General features: G+C 39.0%; 1 protein-coding gene across 1 annotated transcript in view; it reads left to right on the top strand.

Annotated features, from left to right (window-relative positions):
* The window catches only part of C6H4orf45 (chromosome 6 C4orf45 homolog), a 110,789-nt gene that overhangs the window by 11,965 nt on the left and 80,540 nt on the right, over positions 1–18,284 (top strand). Inside the window, exon 2 of the mRNA XM_043972292.1 lies at positions 12,695–12,927. Within this exon, the coding sequence (XP_043828227.1) occupies positions 12,695–12,927 (233 nt within the window). The remainder of the gene's footprint in view (positions 1–12,694; positions 12,928–18,284) is intronic.

Here is an 18,284-nt window from a genome sequence, read left to right as displayed (position 1 = left end):
GAGAACAAATAAGATTTTCATGGTAAGGCAAAAGAATGTAAGTATTTAGAGGGCAAGAAAGTTTTGTTTTGCCATTGTGTCACCATCACCAGTACCTAGCATACAGTTGTTTGTCCTTATTTCTGGAAGAGGACCATGACATTGAGATTATGTCATGATTTTCAGTGAATTGGATTTAAGTGAGAAAGGGCTGTGTAAGGTCACCAACCTCACTCTCTCCTCCAGAACTATCTGGGTTCAGTGGCGAGATATTAGGATAACTGGAGATGGCCCTGGATGTTTAAGGCAATTAGGGTTAAGTGACTTGCCCAGGGTCACACAGCTAATAAAGCCATTGGCACCTTATTAACCCCCAAGATCAAATGTAAAGGTTTTTGCTTGACATTTAACGCTCTTTCCATCCTGAACCCTTTCTAAGTGTTGAGTCTTAGACCTTACTCCCTTCATTATGCTCTACAATCCAGTGACTCTAGTTTACTTGCTATTTCTGGAGAAGGACATTTCATCTCCCATTGCTATGCCTTTCTACTGGCTGTGCCTCATGTCTATAATACTCTCTCTCTCTGATTCTTAAATTCCTAGCTTCCTTCAAGACTCAGTTCAAGTGCCACCGTCTTCAAGAGGCCTTTTTCTATCTTCCCAGTTGTTAGAGCCTTTGCCTCCATGGTTAGTTACCTTCCATCTACTCTATTTTATTTATTCATTTATCCACTTGTTTATTTATTAACACATTATTAATTCATTCATTCATTTATTCATCCATCCATCCATCCATTTATTTGCTTGCTTGTCTATTCATTCATTCATTCATTCATTTGTTTGCTTATTTATTTATCTGTCCATTTCTTTATCTATTTATCCATTCATTCATTTGTTTGCTTATTTATTTATCTGTCCATTTCTTTATCTATTTATCCATTCATTCATTTGTTTATTTATTTATTTATCTGTCCATTTATTTGTTTATTTATCTATTCATTTTTTCGTTTGTTTATTTAACATTTCAGGTAGCTCTTTCTTTATATGTTGCTTCCCTTGTTAGAATGTAAGTTCCTGGAGGACAGGCATTGTTTTTGCCTTTTTATTTTCAGCACTCAGCATAGAGCTGGGCATATAGTAAGAGATGAATAAATAAACCCTTGTTGGTTGATTGATGTGTGGATTATTCAAGATCACATATCTATGAAGTATCAGAACTAGTCTCAAATCAGGATCTTTTTTTGGTTTTTGTTTTTGTTTTGCAGGGCAATGGGGGTTAAGTGACTTGCCCAGGGTCACACAGCTAGTAAGTGTCAAGTGTCCAAGGCCGGATTTGAATTCAGGTACTCCTGAATCCAGGGCCGGTGTTTTATCCACTGCGCCACCTAGCTGCCCCCAAATCAGGATCTTTTTAATTCTGTCTTCTGCTCTTTCTACAACATGTCATTGCCATCAACAGATATCCTAAAAAAACTTCCTTCAAGAAATCTATTGTTTTATCTGCATAGGAATTCCTTACACCAAAAGCAAAACAAAACTTCTTCAAGTCTTAGTCTTCACGAATTGCTATGATTAAAAGATTTCATTAAATGGTGAGCAGCCTCTAGGTGTGTAGCTGGCAGGAGATGGACAGAAAACACTCAGTACACAGTTAGGGCCATCTTCAAAGTCTTTCCCCCTAAGTAGGGCCTGCCAGAGCTTGTGCTTTGATGATACATCTTCAAGAATCTCGGGTCACCATGCTGAGGCATCAGAGGTCAATGTGACCAATGATTCCATATGTGAATCATACCAACATGAAACTCAACAGAATTCACTGGGGGAAATTTTACGGCTTATTTCTTCTTCTGACACACAACATGTCAATACTTGTTTTTAATAAAGTTTATTCTTAGTAGGTTTATATTAGCTAGTAATGGAATTTCCCAGGAATAGAGATATGACATTTGAGGGGGGGGAAGGCATATTCTGGTGTGGGATTATGAAAAAAGCTCAAATTCTAGACCTGCTACTTCGCTATCTACCTCATCTGATTTCTTTCCCCTGTGTCATGTCTTTTTCCATGCCTCAGTTTTATCTTCTTGTAAAATGAGGTTGGACTAGATCCCTTCCAGTTCTTCTGCAGTCCAGTTGGACCGTAACCATGTGACAAATAATTTCCTCTTTTCTTTCCCCTTTACTAGTATGGACCAGGGTATAATGGGGGAAGGTACATCCTAGTCAAAAGAAATATTGGTGCCGCAGCTTACAGAGGTTGTGGAGAAAGATCAACTCCTTTCACTTAGGTGTTAATTATGTTCTTCCCTTTGGATTAGGTGATAATTACCATCATTACTTACAGCCCTAATGGAAGCAGTGTTAAAAAATACTTCACACTTATGTATCCATTATAAGCATAACCAGTTTAATTCTTACTTCATATTATTTTTCCATTCCTAATTTAATCTCTTCCCCCTCTTAACTTCTCCATTTGCACTGATAGTTTTTACTGAAATTATACCTCCTCCACTGGTCACTTATACCACTGTAGGAATAATAGGATCAATTATCACTGAGTCAGAGAGAATTAACACCCATTTGGATGAATAGTAAAGTAACCCTCTCCTTTCTTCCCAATAAAGAACCAAGAAAATAGTATTCTTTCTTTTTTCTTTCTTTCTTTCTTTCCTTCTTTCTTTCTTTCTTTCTTTCTTTCTTTTTCTTTTCTTTTTTTTTTTGTGGGGCAATGAGGGTTAAGTGACTTGCCCAGGGTCACACAGCTAGCAAGTGTCAAGTGTCTGAGGTCAGATTTGAACTCAGGTCCAGGCCCTGTGCTTTATCCACTATGCCACCTTGCTGCCCCCAAAATAGTATTCTTTACTGAAGTGAGGAATATAGGCACTGAACTGAAATAACCTATTTATATAACCACATGACCAGAAGTTGAACACCAACAAATAGAAAATCCCATAAATATGCCCAACAATAATAAGCATATGGAGCAAATGACCATCATGCATGGTTTTTTAATATTCACAATTCAGTTTCCCAACACGCAGTCCTCCTTGATGCACAATACGGCTTTGTTGATGAAGCATGACACAGTAGAAAGAGAGCTGTGCTTGGGCATCAGAAAAACTAGATTCTGATTTCGGCTCCATTATTTACTAGCGATGTGACCCTGAGCAGCTTACTTCCTCTCTCCTGGTATCTGTTTCCTCATCTATAAAATGAAAGGATTGGACTAGAGGATCCCCAAGCTCCGTTTTAGCTGTCATTCTTAATCTGTCTTCAAAGCTTAGGTACTGCTTATTCCTTGTGTGGCAAGTTATTTAACCACTCTGGACATCATTTTTCTCATCTGTAAAATGGGTGTTGGAGATGGCACCAATGCTAGCTAGCAGATTTGCTGTATTGAAGTGAAAGTACTCAAAAGTCATCGAACAGTCAACAAAAGGAGGTTGACTTTGTCCTAATACAGCAAAGCTATGAAACAAGGATCCAGTGATACTTGGCTTCTCAGGCCTCTGTTCTCCCTTCTGCCACTATATAGAAACTTGTGTGATCATCAGACAGTCATGTTCTTAGGTGAACAGAAAGCTTTGTTAGGGAAACAGGAGTCAATCAGATCTCAGAATAACTGAGGAAAATTAAACCCCACTGGGGGAAATTTTGGAACACTAGTCCTACCACTTGCCCACTTTACTGGTAGCAAGATTTTCTGAAGAGAGAATCTTCTTCCATTGGATTGCCTACAAGGCTTTTACCAAACAATCGTCCTGGTATAGCCAGTACTAAGGGGGAAAGGAGAAAAATCTATCACCACCACCACCACCAAAGTCATAGGGAGCAAATATGAGGAGGGGGAGCATTCCAAACATGAGGGATTGCTGGTAAAAATGCAGAGGGAGAGGGAGAGGAAAGGAGATATCATTAGTAACATTGGAGAGAACAGTTTCAGTGAAATGATGAGGTTGGAAGCTAGACAGAGAGTGAGAGGAAAAGTAGAGACACCTATTATAGATGGCCTTCTCCATGAGGAGAATATATAGGATGATACCTAGTGGGGAAGGACAGAACAATGGGAGGGAAAGGGACCATGTGTGCATAAGTAGAGAGTTTAGCCTTGGCAAGAAGAAGATCATGTCTTCATGGGAAATGGGTAAGGGAGGAGACAGTAACAGAAGGCTTCTTAGTAATGAGGGATCAGGAGGGGAGAAGAAGGAGCTTTCTGTGAATGGCTTTGACTTTTCTGGTGAAATGTGAGGCAAAATTCTCAGCTGAGATGGTGAGGAAGGGGGGAGCCCTGGGAGATTTGAGTAAGAATGAAAAGGTTTGGAAAAGTCATTGTGGCAAGTGCAGAGAGAATCAGTCAGGGAGGATTGGTGCCTTGCTGCACTAAGGGCCCAGTGGAAATGATATAAAATAAATTTGAAGTTGCCCCAATCAGCACCATTTCATGATTTTCTCCAGCGTCTTTCAGCAGTACAAGTGAGAATGAAGGCCCTAGATGGTGGGAATAGTCCTGTGCCATTCAGTGACTTGTCCAGGGTCGTGCACTGGAAAGTGTTTAAGGTAGGATTCAAACTCACATTTTCTTGACTCCAAGTCCTGAATTATGATACCTAACTGACTTAGACTTGTCCTAAGCCCAGTGGCCCCACTATATAGTGTTAAGGGCTAAAATTCTAGCTAAACTGTCTAATGAGTGGTCGCCAATAAATTATAAGCTTTAGCAAGAGTTAGACTTTTAAGCATTTATTAAGGAGAATAAGAATTTGGTAAAGAGAGAGAGAAAGGCCTAGATTTCTATCTATTAAAGGGAGAGCACATTTTTAGCTCCCTTCTCCGCCAGCGTCCTCAGGAAAGAGCCCCGAGACTCCGCGCCAGTCTCTTCCTTCCTCCTCCCACTAGTCCGCGTCACTTCCTGATACCAAAGACAAGACTCCTGGTCTTGCCCTCAAAGACCTTCGCTTCATGGGCAGAACTCTTCTACAGTTAGTATCCAGCAGGTGGCGTTATTCCAATCGTTACAATAGTTGCCAAGAAGGATATAGTATATTGAGTGCTCCTTGGGCTACTAAATTGAATCTCTGTGCAAACAGTGTTTAATCCCTAATACAGCCCTGAAGCCTTGGCCCTGAAAGTAATTCCAAGCTTTCAATATAGCTACATAATATTTTACATAACTGCATATGTATAGCCTATATCTGATTGCTTACTGCCTCAGGGAGTGGGGGAGGGAAGAAAGAGATGGAAGGAAAGAATTTGGAGCTCAAAACTTTAAATAAAAGTGTTTTTTTAATTAAAAAAAGTTCAATATATAAAATATATTGAGAAAAAAATTTAGTTACATAATGGTCTTCTCCATAAATTGGTGATGTCTTAGCTATTTCCATTTAGCAGATGGGGAAAGTGAAGTAGTGAGAGGCAGTCAATTAATAAAGTTTCCTGGGCTAGCAAATATTTCTTGAATAACCTTTACAATGCACAAAGGTTTTGACTGACCCCACCATCTAGACACTACTGATTAGATTTTCAAGGTCCCCTCTTCTCCCCCTCTCCTTTCAAGTCCTGGCTAAGTGAGTGTATATGTCATTCATGTCCCATAGAGAGGACTCCTCATACATGATCAAAAGGAGACTTGTGACTGGGAGGCACGCAGTGTCTCAGCATCCCACCTCAGTGCAATCACATGGTTCCACATGGCCATCTCAACTGGTCCCAACCTGTTATAACTACACCAAATGTTGGAAACAGTTCTAATGCCAGCATTCTCTTAGTTCAGGCATGAAATAAAACACTCATAAATCATTGATTGACAAAGGGAGATTTACTTCACTCCAACACTACGAGAATATGTGAGAAGGATACTTAGCTCCTCTGGACTTCTATGCCCACCCTGTCGATATATGTAAATAGGTCTGGTCATCAGACATATGGTGAAGGACACAATGACTTGCTTGCTCTTCAGAAATCCACTAAGACAGAGGCTACACTTAGATGGAATAGCTATGCCCTTAGGGGGGCAGGAACCAATCAAGTCCCAATCTCTTTTTAGGAAAAACAAGTCCCTATGGGGGGAAATTTGGGACCCTGGTCCTACTACAGTGGGGTGATTCTTGCCCTGCTTGCCTCACAAGGATGTTTGGAGAAAAGTGCTTTGCAAATCATCATTTGTGAGCTATTATTATAACTTGGTGCATGGTAGTTTCATAATCAGGACATTGGAGAATTTGAGAATTAATTTATGACCTCAATCATAACTCAAAGAACAGAAAGAAATGATGATGCAGCAAAGGGCAAAATGTTAAAAGGGTCAGATTTCTAGAGACAGGAGCAGAGGGAAGACTTAGAGAAAGTTGAATTGCAGGATGTTCAGGAATTAGTATGATCTCTTTTGAAGTACTGTCCAGCCTTAAGGAATTTTATCACATTATTACATTACAAATATTACATTATTTATACATTTATTACATTATTTACTTGACAAAAATGCAGGGTTTCATTTTTTAAAATCAGGAACAAATCCCCCTTTGTCCATTTGCCCAAGTCAGTATTTGTACAAGTCCTTTGTATTTGTACAAGGCCCTTTCTAGTGCTTATAAATTATGTTTCTGTGGCTTCATTATTTGTTGAGTCCTGCTGAATGTCTCTCTAAAAGGCAAGGGTCTCTTCCCCTTACTGGTTTTTGAAGTGCAATTTGGGAGTCCCCAAGAACCTTTCAAGGAAATCTGATTTCTATGAGATCAAAACTATTTTTACGATAATGCTAAAATACTTTAATTTCTAATATAGTAAATATCAGTAGACATAACCCAAATAAACAAAAGCTATTGGGGGGGGTGAGGGGTGGGAGGGGTTGAAGTGGGGGAGGATGGTCCTCAATAACCTTTAAAAGTGTGAAGGGATCCTGAGACCAAAAGGTTTAAGAGTGACTGGCCCATGACATAACATCACATGTCAGATGGATGGCATATATCCCCAAGTGAATTCCAAACATAATTGTCATCAGCAGCTGACATTCAGATTCTTTCTTTGATTATGTTTTAAGCAGAATTACCTGGGGCAGCTAGGTGGTGCAGTGGATAAAGCACCAGGCCCGGATTCAGAAGGATCTGAGTTCAAATCTGGCCTTGGACACTTGACACTTACTTGCTGTGTGATCCTGGGCAAGTCACTTAACCCCCATTGCCCTGAAAAAAAAAAAGAAAAAAATAGAATCCAGAATTACCTGATTTAAATTTTTTGATAGAATAGGTATTTTCAGTTACATTTTTAGAATAATTGTTGGATAGTGACCTATCTCAGGATTATCTCTATCTGAAATCCATCATTCTGAGATTAAAAAGATTGAAATAATAATTAGTAACAGGAATTATCCAATGTTTGCTAACATGTTTCCCTCCCCTGGTTTGAAAATTTCCTTATATATGTCTATATAAGATTATAGTCTTAAAATATAATACTACTCAGCCCTTCCTGAGCCAAATTCCACTGATGGGTCCTATCCCACAAATCCCACAAATATAAAATTGAATTAGAACCTTTTGTTCAACTTGCTTGTTACCCACATTTTGTGCATTTGTATATTAACATTTGAATCCATGTGTTTTATTGCCAGCTCTTGTATTGGATTTTGTCTCCCACAAATTTCTGGGCAACTCTCCAATTTTTCTTAGGCTGTAGTTATTGGATATATGAAGAGAGTCTTCTCTCACCACATCTTTTTTCAGTTTAAAGTACTTTTGATTAGACTTGGAAGATGCCACTTGCAGACCCATTTTTACCAACCCTTGTTAAGTGCACTCTATCCATGCTCAAGATGCCACCATTTCTACATTTTAGGGTATGGTCTGAAAACCGAAATCCTAATCTCAGACACCTCTCCTTCTCCTTCTCCTCCTCCTTCTCCTCCTCCTCCTCCTCCTCCTCCTCCTCCTCCTCCTCCTCCTCCTCCTCCTTCTCCTTCTCCTTCTTCTACTTCTACTTCTACTTCTCCTTCTTCTTCTCCTCCAACTTACTCACTTCCAAACCAGTCTCTCTCCTCTCTAATAACATATTTGTAGAGCATTTAGCACAGTACCTGGTGCTGATAGATCCTTGTTCCCTTCCCTCCTCCAAACTTTGCCTTTGATTGACAGATGTGTTGCAAACACCACTGGTGCTTTTAACGCCTCTAGTTTTTTACCCAGGACTTCATAACTTTAGTGATGCTTTCTTAGATTCCTTCTGGTAGTGTCATTGGTCTACATATGAATTACCAGAACAGTTATCTGATTTGACAGATCCATGCAGGTTCTCTCTCTAGTCCTGGGAAGAGAGTAGACCTCTAACTTGTCACAAGAACATTGAATCCTAAACTGCAGCAGGAAGTTCCCCAACCACCATCCATCATGACCCTTATTTGGCAAAATCTTCCCTGACATTGGCTATGTATCTACTCCATCATATTTTGGAGGACAAGCATCTGTTTCTTAGGAGAAGCTCTCTCTTTTCCAGGAAAAGTCTCATTTTTTTTGGTCCCTAGGTCTTTGGGGAATGTTACAGAGTTTATGATTCTCTTTGTCCTTTATGCTTTATAAAAATTCTTGGACCCAGGTAAAATCTAGGACACATATCATTAACATCATCATTTATTTCTCAGCTGGGATTTGCCATTCAATAAGCATTAAATTTATTATCTGGAGACAAAGTGATTGGGAAGCTGTGAATATACCTACCTAAATTTTTTTCCACCTAAATTATGTTTGGAAAGATTGGTGAGTCACATATCCATCTCAGCTTCAACATTTAGAATGCCTTTTTAAATTTCATGTTTGTTCATAGGATATGTCTACTTTTGATCTTTAAGTATGAATGGGGATGCTATTTTTTTTGCACATATTAAACTTACTACAAATACCTATCTGGATTCATTGATAAGAGGAATGCATAGAAAATATCTTGTATAGGATGGGGGCACAGGCCAGAGGTAGCAGACCCAGAAGATTATGATCTTGACTTCAAGGTTTGTAGCCACATTTTGTTAGGGAGGGACCCAATTCCCTACCAAATTTTGGTAGAGGAGGGGATCAGGTCTTTCCCCTTTTTTTCAGACTCGTAACCTGATTCAACATTCAATGTCATTCTGTGTTCATAGTTCTTAGGTCAGGTCCTGAGTTATGACATTGCCTATTTTGAAACTTTACATTACACTCACAGTATCTCTGGCATGTTAATCTATTCTGTTTTAAAAGCATTTTCTCTAGATTATGTAGATTTAGATTTTTTTAAAAAACTTATTTAAATGATCTTTTTAAAAAGTTTTTCCCTTATTCTAGCTTGATTTCCCAAATGACCAAGTTTCAAGTTCACATTTTTGTTAAAGGTGAAGATTTTAACTATTTTTTATCCTATCTACCTTTAACTTTACTTTTTTTGTGTGAGGCAATTGGGGTTAAGTGACTTGCCCAAGGTCACACAACTAGTAAGTGTCAAGTGACTGAGCCTAGATTTGAACTCAGGTCCTCCTGACTCTAGGGCCGGTGCTCTATCTACTGTGCCACCTAGCTGCCCCTAACTTCACTTTTTAAATAAAAAATTAAGGAGTATTATCTTAATTTAGCTAATAAGCATAAACACAATGCTCTGAGTATACTTCATGCAAACCATTAAGAGAAAAAGCACAAAAGAATGTTTATATGTAAATGTAGTGAATATTATTTTGATATAATAAATGAAAAAGATTAATTCAGAAAAGTATGGAAACACTAAATACAAAGGCAAATAACCAGAATCAGGAGAATAATCTTCATAATGACAATAACATTAAGCAAAATAACACTGGGGGCAGTTAGGTGGCATAGTGGATAAAGTGCTGGGCCTGGATTCAGGAGGACCTGAGTTCAAATCCAGCCTCAGACACTTGACACTAACTGTGTGACCCTGGGCAAGTCACTTAACCCTTATTGCCTCACCAGAGAAAGAAAGAAAAAAAGAAAAAGAACACTAAAATATAGCCAAATGCAGATTAGAAACTTGGAACAATTGGTGGTAGAGAACAGGTGACAAAGCACTTTTTTTTGGTCCTGGTAAGTATAGAGATAGATGAGCAGGTGCACAATTCTACATATATACTACACAATGCTATTGATGTAGGTTGATATTAGCTAACTGTTTTTCTTTGCTATAAGGAAAGATTTAAAGGATAGGCATATATCATAAAAGGACTATAATGTATAGTAAGGTAATAGGGAGAGAAGTTGATCAGAACACCCTTGATCAACTTATTCTGCTTACCCTACCCCACTCCTCAGCCTGGTTGATAAAACACAGAAGATAAAAGGCCGTTAAGGCTGTGTGACCCTGGGCAAGTCACTTAAGTCCCATTGCCCCGCAAAAAACAAAAACAAACAAACAAAAAAGAAAGATGACTGTGTTAAAGTAAAAAATGAAATATAAAGAAGGGTTTATGCTTTGTTACTCTCTTTAAGAACTGTGACATTCTCAGATGGAATAAGAAGGCAGAGAGCAATAAGTTGAAGGGGAGTTGGCCATGCCTGCTATGGTTCTTTAAAATGTAAGCAAGATATTTTCTAAGGAGTCAGTTGTAGCAGGAAACAGCTCAAATCGTGTGACCTCTGGTATCAGAAAAGACAGCCAACTATGGAAAAAGAACACAGAAGAAGTGGCATGAGAATACTATGAAAAGGGAAAGGACATTGGAGTTATGAAATATTGGGAGATGTGAATTCTCTTTATCACATGGGTTGTCTATATGGAATCACATGATGTCACTCAAATAATCACAGCTAAGAGGGGCCCCAGGTGGAATCTGTGTTGTTTTTTAAAAGTTGCACAGATTTTACACAAACAAAAGTAATGCAGCCAAATTAGAAACAAAGCAAGAAATTGGGGTGAAGGGGCAATTTTATATCACGTTTATCTGATGAAGGCCTCATTTCTCAAATATAAAGGGAACTGAAACAAATTTATAAAAATAAGAGCCATTCCCCAAATGATAAAAGCATATGTGATATGGTAATATGGAAATATGTTTTACTTGATTTCACATGTATAATTGTTATCATATTGTTTGTCTTCTCAGTGGGTGGGGGAGGAGTGGGAGGGAGGGAGAGAATCTGGAACTCAAAATTCAAAAAGAAAAGTTTTCAGAAGAAGAAATCCAAGAAACCAATAGTCATATGAAAAAAAATGCTCTAAATCACTAATAATTAAAGAAATTAAAACAACTGAGGTACTATCTCACACCCAACAGATTGGCTAACATGACATAAAAGAAAAATTACAAATGCTGGAGGGGATGTAGAAAAATAGATATACTAATACACTGTTGATGGAGTTGTGAACTGGTCCAACCATTCTGGAGAACAATTTGGATCTATACCCTAAGGGCTATGAAACTGCATAAACCCTTTATCCCAGCAATACCACTACTTGGTCTGTACCCTAAAGATACCAAAGAAAAAGGAAAAAGACCTATATGCACAAAAATACTAATAGCAGCTCCTTTCATGATGGCAAAGAACTAGAAATTGAGGAGATGTCCATTAATTAGGGCATGGCTGAACTAGTTGTGGCATACGATTGTGATGAAATACTATTGAGTTATAAGAATTGATGTGGGGGATGATTTCAGAAAAAACATGGAAAGATCTATGTGAACTGATGTAGAATGAAATGAGATCATTTTGAACAGTAATGTTTTAATGATGATCAACTGTGAAAGACTTGGCCACTCCAAACAATACAGTGATCTAAGACAATTCCAAAGGACCCGTTATGAAATAATGCTATTCTTTTCTTCTTCTTCTTTTTTTTTTTTTTGCAGGCAATAGGGGGTTAAGTGACTTGCCCAGTGTCACACAGCTAGTAAGTGTCAAGTGTCTGAGGCCGGATCTGAACTCAGGTACTCCTGAATCCAGGGCCGGCGCTTTAACCACTGTGCCATCTAGCTGCCCCCTATTCTTTTCCATAGAAAAAAACTGATGAATTCTGAATATAAATTGAAGTATAATTTTATCACTTTTCCTTTCCTTTCCTTTTCTTTTTTGTGATATGGTAATATGGAAATATGTTTTGCTTGATTTCACATGTATAATTGATATCATATTGTTTGTCTTCTCAGTGGGTGGGGGAGGAGTGGGAGGGAGGGAGAGAATCTGGAACTCAAAATTCAAAAAGAAAAAATGTTAAAAACAAAAAAGTTATTTAAAAAATAACAAATGGGCAACATATTCCTCTATGTAGTCCTAATATATTTAAGAAAAGGTTTATATTTGTCTTTTTAGTTAGTTCCATTTCATTTTTTGTTTTTCATCTCTGGAACTAATTCCTCATAACTTGATGCATGAAGCATTGCATTATAAACAACTGGGAGAGGTGAGGGAAGACTTTTAGGCTTTCTGAGCAAGTAAGTAGAAGTATATGATCAAGTAGTCTCTAAGCACTAATATCACTATCCAAGAGAAGAGAAACATCCTGACCAGTATGAAGTATGGCAAATTATCAACCAACATTTGAAAAGCTCTCTCTCTCTCTCTCTCTCTCTCTCTCTCTCTCTCTCTCTCTCTCTCTCTCTCTCTCTCCCTCCCTCCCTCCCTCCCTCCCTCCCCCTCTCCCTCCCCCTCTCCTTCTCCCTCTCCCTCTCCCTCTCCCTCTCCCTCTCCCTCTCCCTCTCCCTCTCCCTCTCCCTCTCCCTCTCCCTCTCCCTCTCCCTCTCTCACCTCCTCAGGTCCAGATGGCATAAAAGATTATAAATCAAAATTTCCTGCTAATACTAAATACATTGGGGAAAAGCGTCCAGTATTAGGAGCAACCAGTGAGCTTGATTACTTATGGAGACCTGCCCCAAACAGGAGTTTTACAGCAAGAGAGAAACATTTTTATGTTGGTGAAATTGGTTGGGGAATACCAGCACTGAGTTTCATCAACCAATCAAGACTTGAGACAGGTGTAAACATCAAGGTATGTCATTCACATGCTATCTTCTGATTTTTAGTAAATGTCATCATACTTCTGTGAGATGTTCTTATTAATCCCTTGTAGAAGGAATTCTTGGTAAGTTACAGTTGGCTTCCCGAGTCCCTTCCAACTCCGAGACTGACTCCCTTGACATCTTAGTGAAAAATCATTTAGTGTGTGTGTCATTTTAAAATTCATAATCTAGAGATTTTACCAGACCTCTCTCTAGGGCCCATCTCTGTTCCCTTTATTATGCCCTACAAGTAAGCAATGGCTGGGCAATGCCAAGGAATAGACACTACTGCTGCCAATAATCTACAAAGTACATGAACCAAGCATGTACCTGTGAAATGAATCAGATGAGTGGAAAAGCATTAAGTGTTTATTGTGTGCCAAGTACTGTGCTAAATGCTGGAGAGACAGATAGAAGAGCTGTTCTCAGGGAGTTTACATTCAAATAGAGGAGACTACGCAGAGGAAATTTTAACTGCAAGTCAGATAGAAAGGCCTTAGAGGTCCTTAGAGTTCAGTGGCAAGGCAGATGGTAATGAATTTTCCTTAATGTTATTTCCATTTATAAAACCATATCTGTTACTGAGATTGAACCAAATTGTCAGAGCCAAGGACTTAAATGACAAAAACTTTCTTTATTAGACTTTTTCAGTAGCTATGACTACTAAGGGCATGGGGGCTATAGTCGCTCTAGGAGCACTTGCTGGGTTGCTCCCCTCATTGGTAACTGGGCATGGTGGTTGCTGGGCTGGAATCACAGTCAGAGTGGATGGGGATTTTCCCAGTGCTGTAGGGCTTTCCTGCCTTTTGATAACAGTTGTTCTGTAGGTGGTGATAGCAGTGGCAGGGATGGCAGGCCCACAGAATTTGCTCCCTTGGATAATGGCTTTGGGGCAGCCTAGAAGCAAGATAAAGTGATCCGGGTGGGAAAGGAGGACTTTTTTTCTAGGCTCTCAGGCACAGGGTCTTATACCACCCCTACTAGGTTCTAAGGGGTGATGATGGTCTAGGGGATGGCAGTTTTTGACACACCTGGTACATATGACCTCTCCCCTCTTCCTCATGGTGTATTTTGTTGTTGTTCCGTTGTTTCAGTCGTGTCTAACTCTTTGTAATCTCATTTTTGGGTTTACTTGACAAAGATATTAGAGTAGTTTGCCATTTCCTTCTCTGGCTCATTTTATAGATGAGGAACCTGAGGCAAACAGGGTTAAATGACTTCACCAGGGTCACATAGCTAGTAAGTGTCTGAGGTTGGATTTGAACTCAAGTTTTTCTGATTCCAGGCCTGACAGTGTCCACTGTGCCACCTAGTTGCCCCCATGATGCATTCCTGGATCATAATGCAAGGGGCTAAAATTCTAGCTAAACTATCCAAAATCTAATGAGTGGTTGCCAATAAATTATAAGCTTTAGCAAGAGTATTTAAGTGTTTAAGTATTTATTACAGAGCATAAGGATCAGAGAGAAAGGTAAAAATCTAACTATTTCTAAGAGACCCTATCATCTGACCCACCATGGTGAGGTCAGGAACCAAAAGAGACAAAACCCCTCCACCAGTGGCTGCTTCCTACTTCATGTCCCCCTCCCAGAAATGGGAGGCTCCTCAAGTTGATTGGCTGGTAGCCTTGATAGACAGTACCCACAAGCAAACATCACTTCCTGACGCTAAGGACTTTGACCACATGGCTTGCCCTCAGAGGCCTTCACCTCATGGCAGAGCTTTTCTACAGTAAGTCTCCAGCAGGTGGTGTCATTCCAATTGTTACAATATCCATCATGTCTATAATACATTCAATTTAGCCTATGTGCTGAGAAAGTTCTCACACACTTTTCCTTATGAACATATTTACAACATGTTTAAGATCCCCTGGAACCAAGAATACCTTTATACTAGATGACATCACAAGAGGGTTTTGAATCCAAAGGGTAGGACTTTTTTTCTGTTGGGAAACTAGATTTGAATCTATCATTCAACATCCCAGTTAAACTCATCTAAACTTCTGATGCCAGTATAGCATAGCCTCCTATCCTTAAGTGAAGTCACTCTTTCTCCAGCCAAAGTGTGAGCAAAATCTACCACTAGACCCACTAGACAGAATGAATCCGATGTTGTCTAGTACAGAAACCACAGCCCAAAGAAAAGACCAACGAAGGCATCTTCCGTTTGTTCCTTTGTTCTTTTCCCTCAACCGCATCTCTCTGCATCCATTGGTCATTCAGATGAATTCACTTAACCTATTCATCCGGCAGCCCATTCCCCCATCTTTTTTCCAATATTTTTTTTTTTTTTGGCGTGGCAATTGGGGTTAAGTGACTTGCCCAGGGTCACACAGGTAGTAAGCGTCAAGTGTCTGAGGCCAGATTTAAACTCAGGTCCTCCTGACTGCAGGGCCGGTGCTCTATCCACTGAGCCACCTAGCTGCCCCCCAATATAATTTCTTTCAAAATAATTATTTTGAAGTTGGATAAGTCTATGGGTTTATCAGTCACAAGTGTCCAACCAATTTCTCACATTCACCTACTATTTCTCAGGAAGAATAGCATAATGAATAGAGGACTACCCATCACCAAGGAGACCTAAGTTCAACTTAGGCCCCTGACTCATACTGATTGGGTGATCCTAGACAAATCACTTAACTTCTGTGTTGGAAGAAGATGCTTACTTACCTGTGAATTTCTTGCATCAATGAAATCACAGTCCCTATCTCTACCCCTATTTTACAATGGCCTTCACAACTTTTTTTTTTTTTTTTTTTGGTGGGGCAATGAGGGTTAAGTGACTTGCCCAGGGTCACACAGCTAGTAAGTGTTAAGTGTCTGAGGCCAGATTTGAACTCAGGTCCTCCTGACTCCAGGGCTGGTGCTTTATCCACTGTGCCACCTAGCTGCCCCCATACCCATTTTAATTAAGAAGATCACACTAGTGGACTAAAGTTCTTCTGTAATTGCTTGAAAATCTTCAAATACATTCTGATTTCACATGTTAAACCTCCAGATGTTGCTGCCAATACAGAAGGCTTAAAAAAACTTCCCTTTTCTACCAAGCTATAAAAACAGAATTGAAAATGGCTTTTCTATAATTAGGAAAGATGTTGTTTCTTCCCAGATGGAATTGTTTTGGGTTCTCACTTTTAACATTTTCTAGTTATTTGTATCCTAACAGTTTGCAGTTTAATATAAAAATAATTACATTAGCACCTCTCATCCCTAAGTATTATATAAAGCAATACATTTTGTGGTGTCAAGAGAATTGTTTGGAATGGGAGGGCCACATGTTGAACATCCGTGAAGAAAGAAAAAACACCCACTGGGCAGCTTGGGGAGCAGTGGATAAACCATCGGCCCTGGATTCAGGAGGACCCGAGTTCAAATCCGACCTCAGACACTTGACACTTACTAGTTGTGTGACCCTGGGCAAGTCACTTAACCCTCATTGCCCCACCAAAGAAGCAAAAACAAAAACCACCTACTAAAGGGACTAAGCAAATGCCCTTAATTAAATAATTATATATATATAACATATAGACATATGTATATCTATATGCATATAAATATCTCTAACCTCCACATCACATGAGTCTCTCAACCTTCACTACAAAGCTTGGACAGATGGAGTTTCTTAAATAAATTGTAGGGAATTTTTTTTTTTAAATAAAAACCATTTTTGGATCAGAGCCTGCTCAAAGGAATTAAAAAAAAATTTTACACTTTAACTTCTAAACAATCCATTCTCAAAGAGAGCTAAACAATCCATTCTCAAAGAGGGCATGGCCACACAGGGAAGAATGAGCTGCAAGTATGTACTTCTCAACCTTTTTTCCCCCCAAGGCATTCTATGAAGAATGACGCATATTGAACAGAGATTAATATATGGATGTCATAGACATAAGCTCCCCATTTTTTTGTCCCTGTGGCATGTGATAGACAGACACACTACTACCAGCTTCTGAGAGTAGTCCTTTTTCTCTCTCTTGAGAAGACTTAGTAGAAAAATAATGACTTGAAGACCAGAAAACAGTGAGATTAGTTAGTTGAGGATTAAGGATAGCAAAAAATCCGAATTGCAAAGATTTGAAGAGAAAATTAATAATAACAATTGATATTTCTGTAGGATTTTAAGATTTTCAAAGTACTTTACACATTACTTCATCTGGCCCTTAATTTTTTTTTTTTTTGGTGGGGTAATTGGGGTTAAGTGACTTACTTGCCCAGGGTCACACAGCTAGTAAATGTCAAGCGTCTGAAGCCAGATTTGAACTCAGGTCCTCCTGAAACAAGGGCCAATGCTCTATCCACTGTGCCAGCTTCATCTGGACCTTAATGGTGGATTTTGCTGGAATCATTATTTCTAATTTGCAGATACACTAAAGTTAGAAAAGTGAAGTGACTTGCCCACGATCACATACTTCAGTGAGTGTTACTCACAGTGGCTTCTTCCCTGATTCAAAGTCTAGAACTCAATACACTGCACTACACTTTGGAGGTCAGGAAAAGGATTAAAAATCTTCCCTCTACTGAAGGCTGACATTGAGTTATGTAAATAACAATAACTTTTCTAATTCTTGATATTTTGTTCTATATGTGCCCATTATTATTCATTATTATCTTTAGAAATGGAAGTTTCTCAGATATGTGAACAAAGTCACCAAACCATTTAGATCCTTGGATACAGTAATCCCAGTGCTGCACATGAGTCTCTAAGAGGTCAATGTATGAAAAACAGATCACACACACACCAAAATATTCCTTACAGCACTTTTTGTGGTAGCCAGAAAAAAAATGGAAATAAAGTAAGTACCCACTGGTTGGTGAATAGCTAGGGGAAAAACTCTGTTGTATAAATACAATGGAATACTAATCCTCAAAAAGAAATTATTAACATGAGGAATCCAGAGATACAAAGAAAGACTTACATGAACTTAAATAAGGCAAAAACAAGCAGAACCAGATAATATAGCCAATGACAGGCAGTCAGATGGCACAGTAGAGATAGATGGGCCTGGAGTCCCTTTGTGACCCTGGACAAGTCACAACCACTTTCTTTTTCTTTTTCATTTTTGTTTTCATTTTTTGTGGGACAATGAGGGCTAAAGGACTTTCCCAGGGTCACACAGCTAGTAAGTGTCAAGTGTCTAAGGCCAGACTTGAATTCAGGTCCTCCTGAATCCAGGGCCAGTGCTTTATCCACTGCGCCACCTAGCTTTCCCTCCACAACCACTTTCTACCTCAATTTCCTCATCTGTAAAATGGAGATAAAAATTGCTGAATATCTGAACAAATTGTGATATTACCATTGTGATGGAATACTAGTGATAAGAAATAATGAGGGAGAGGGTTTCAGAAAA

The sequence above is a fragment of the Dromiciops gliroides genome, chromosome 6 (assembly GCF_019393635.1).
Source record: "Dromiciops gliroides isolate mDroGli1 chromosome 6, mDroGli1.pri, whole genome shotgun sequence".
In the NCBI taxonomy this organism is placed as follows: Eukaryota; Metazoa; Chordata; class Mammalia; order Microbiotheria; family Microbiotheriidae; genus Dromiciops; species Dromiciops gliroides.
Note: the sequence above shows the minus strand (reverse complement) of the source record. Positions and strands in the feature narration are given on the sequence as shown.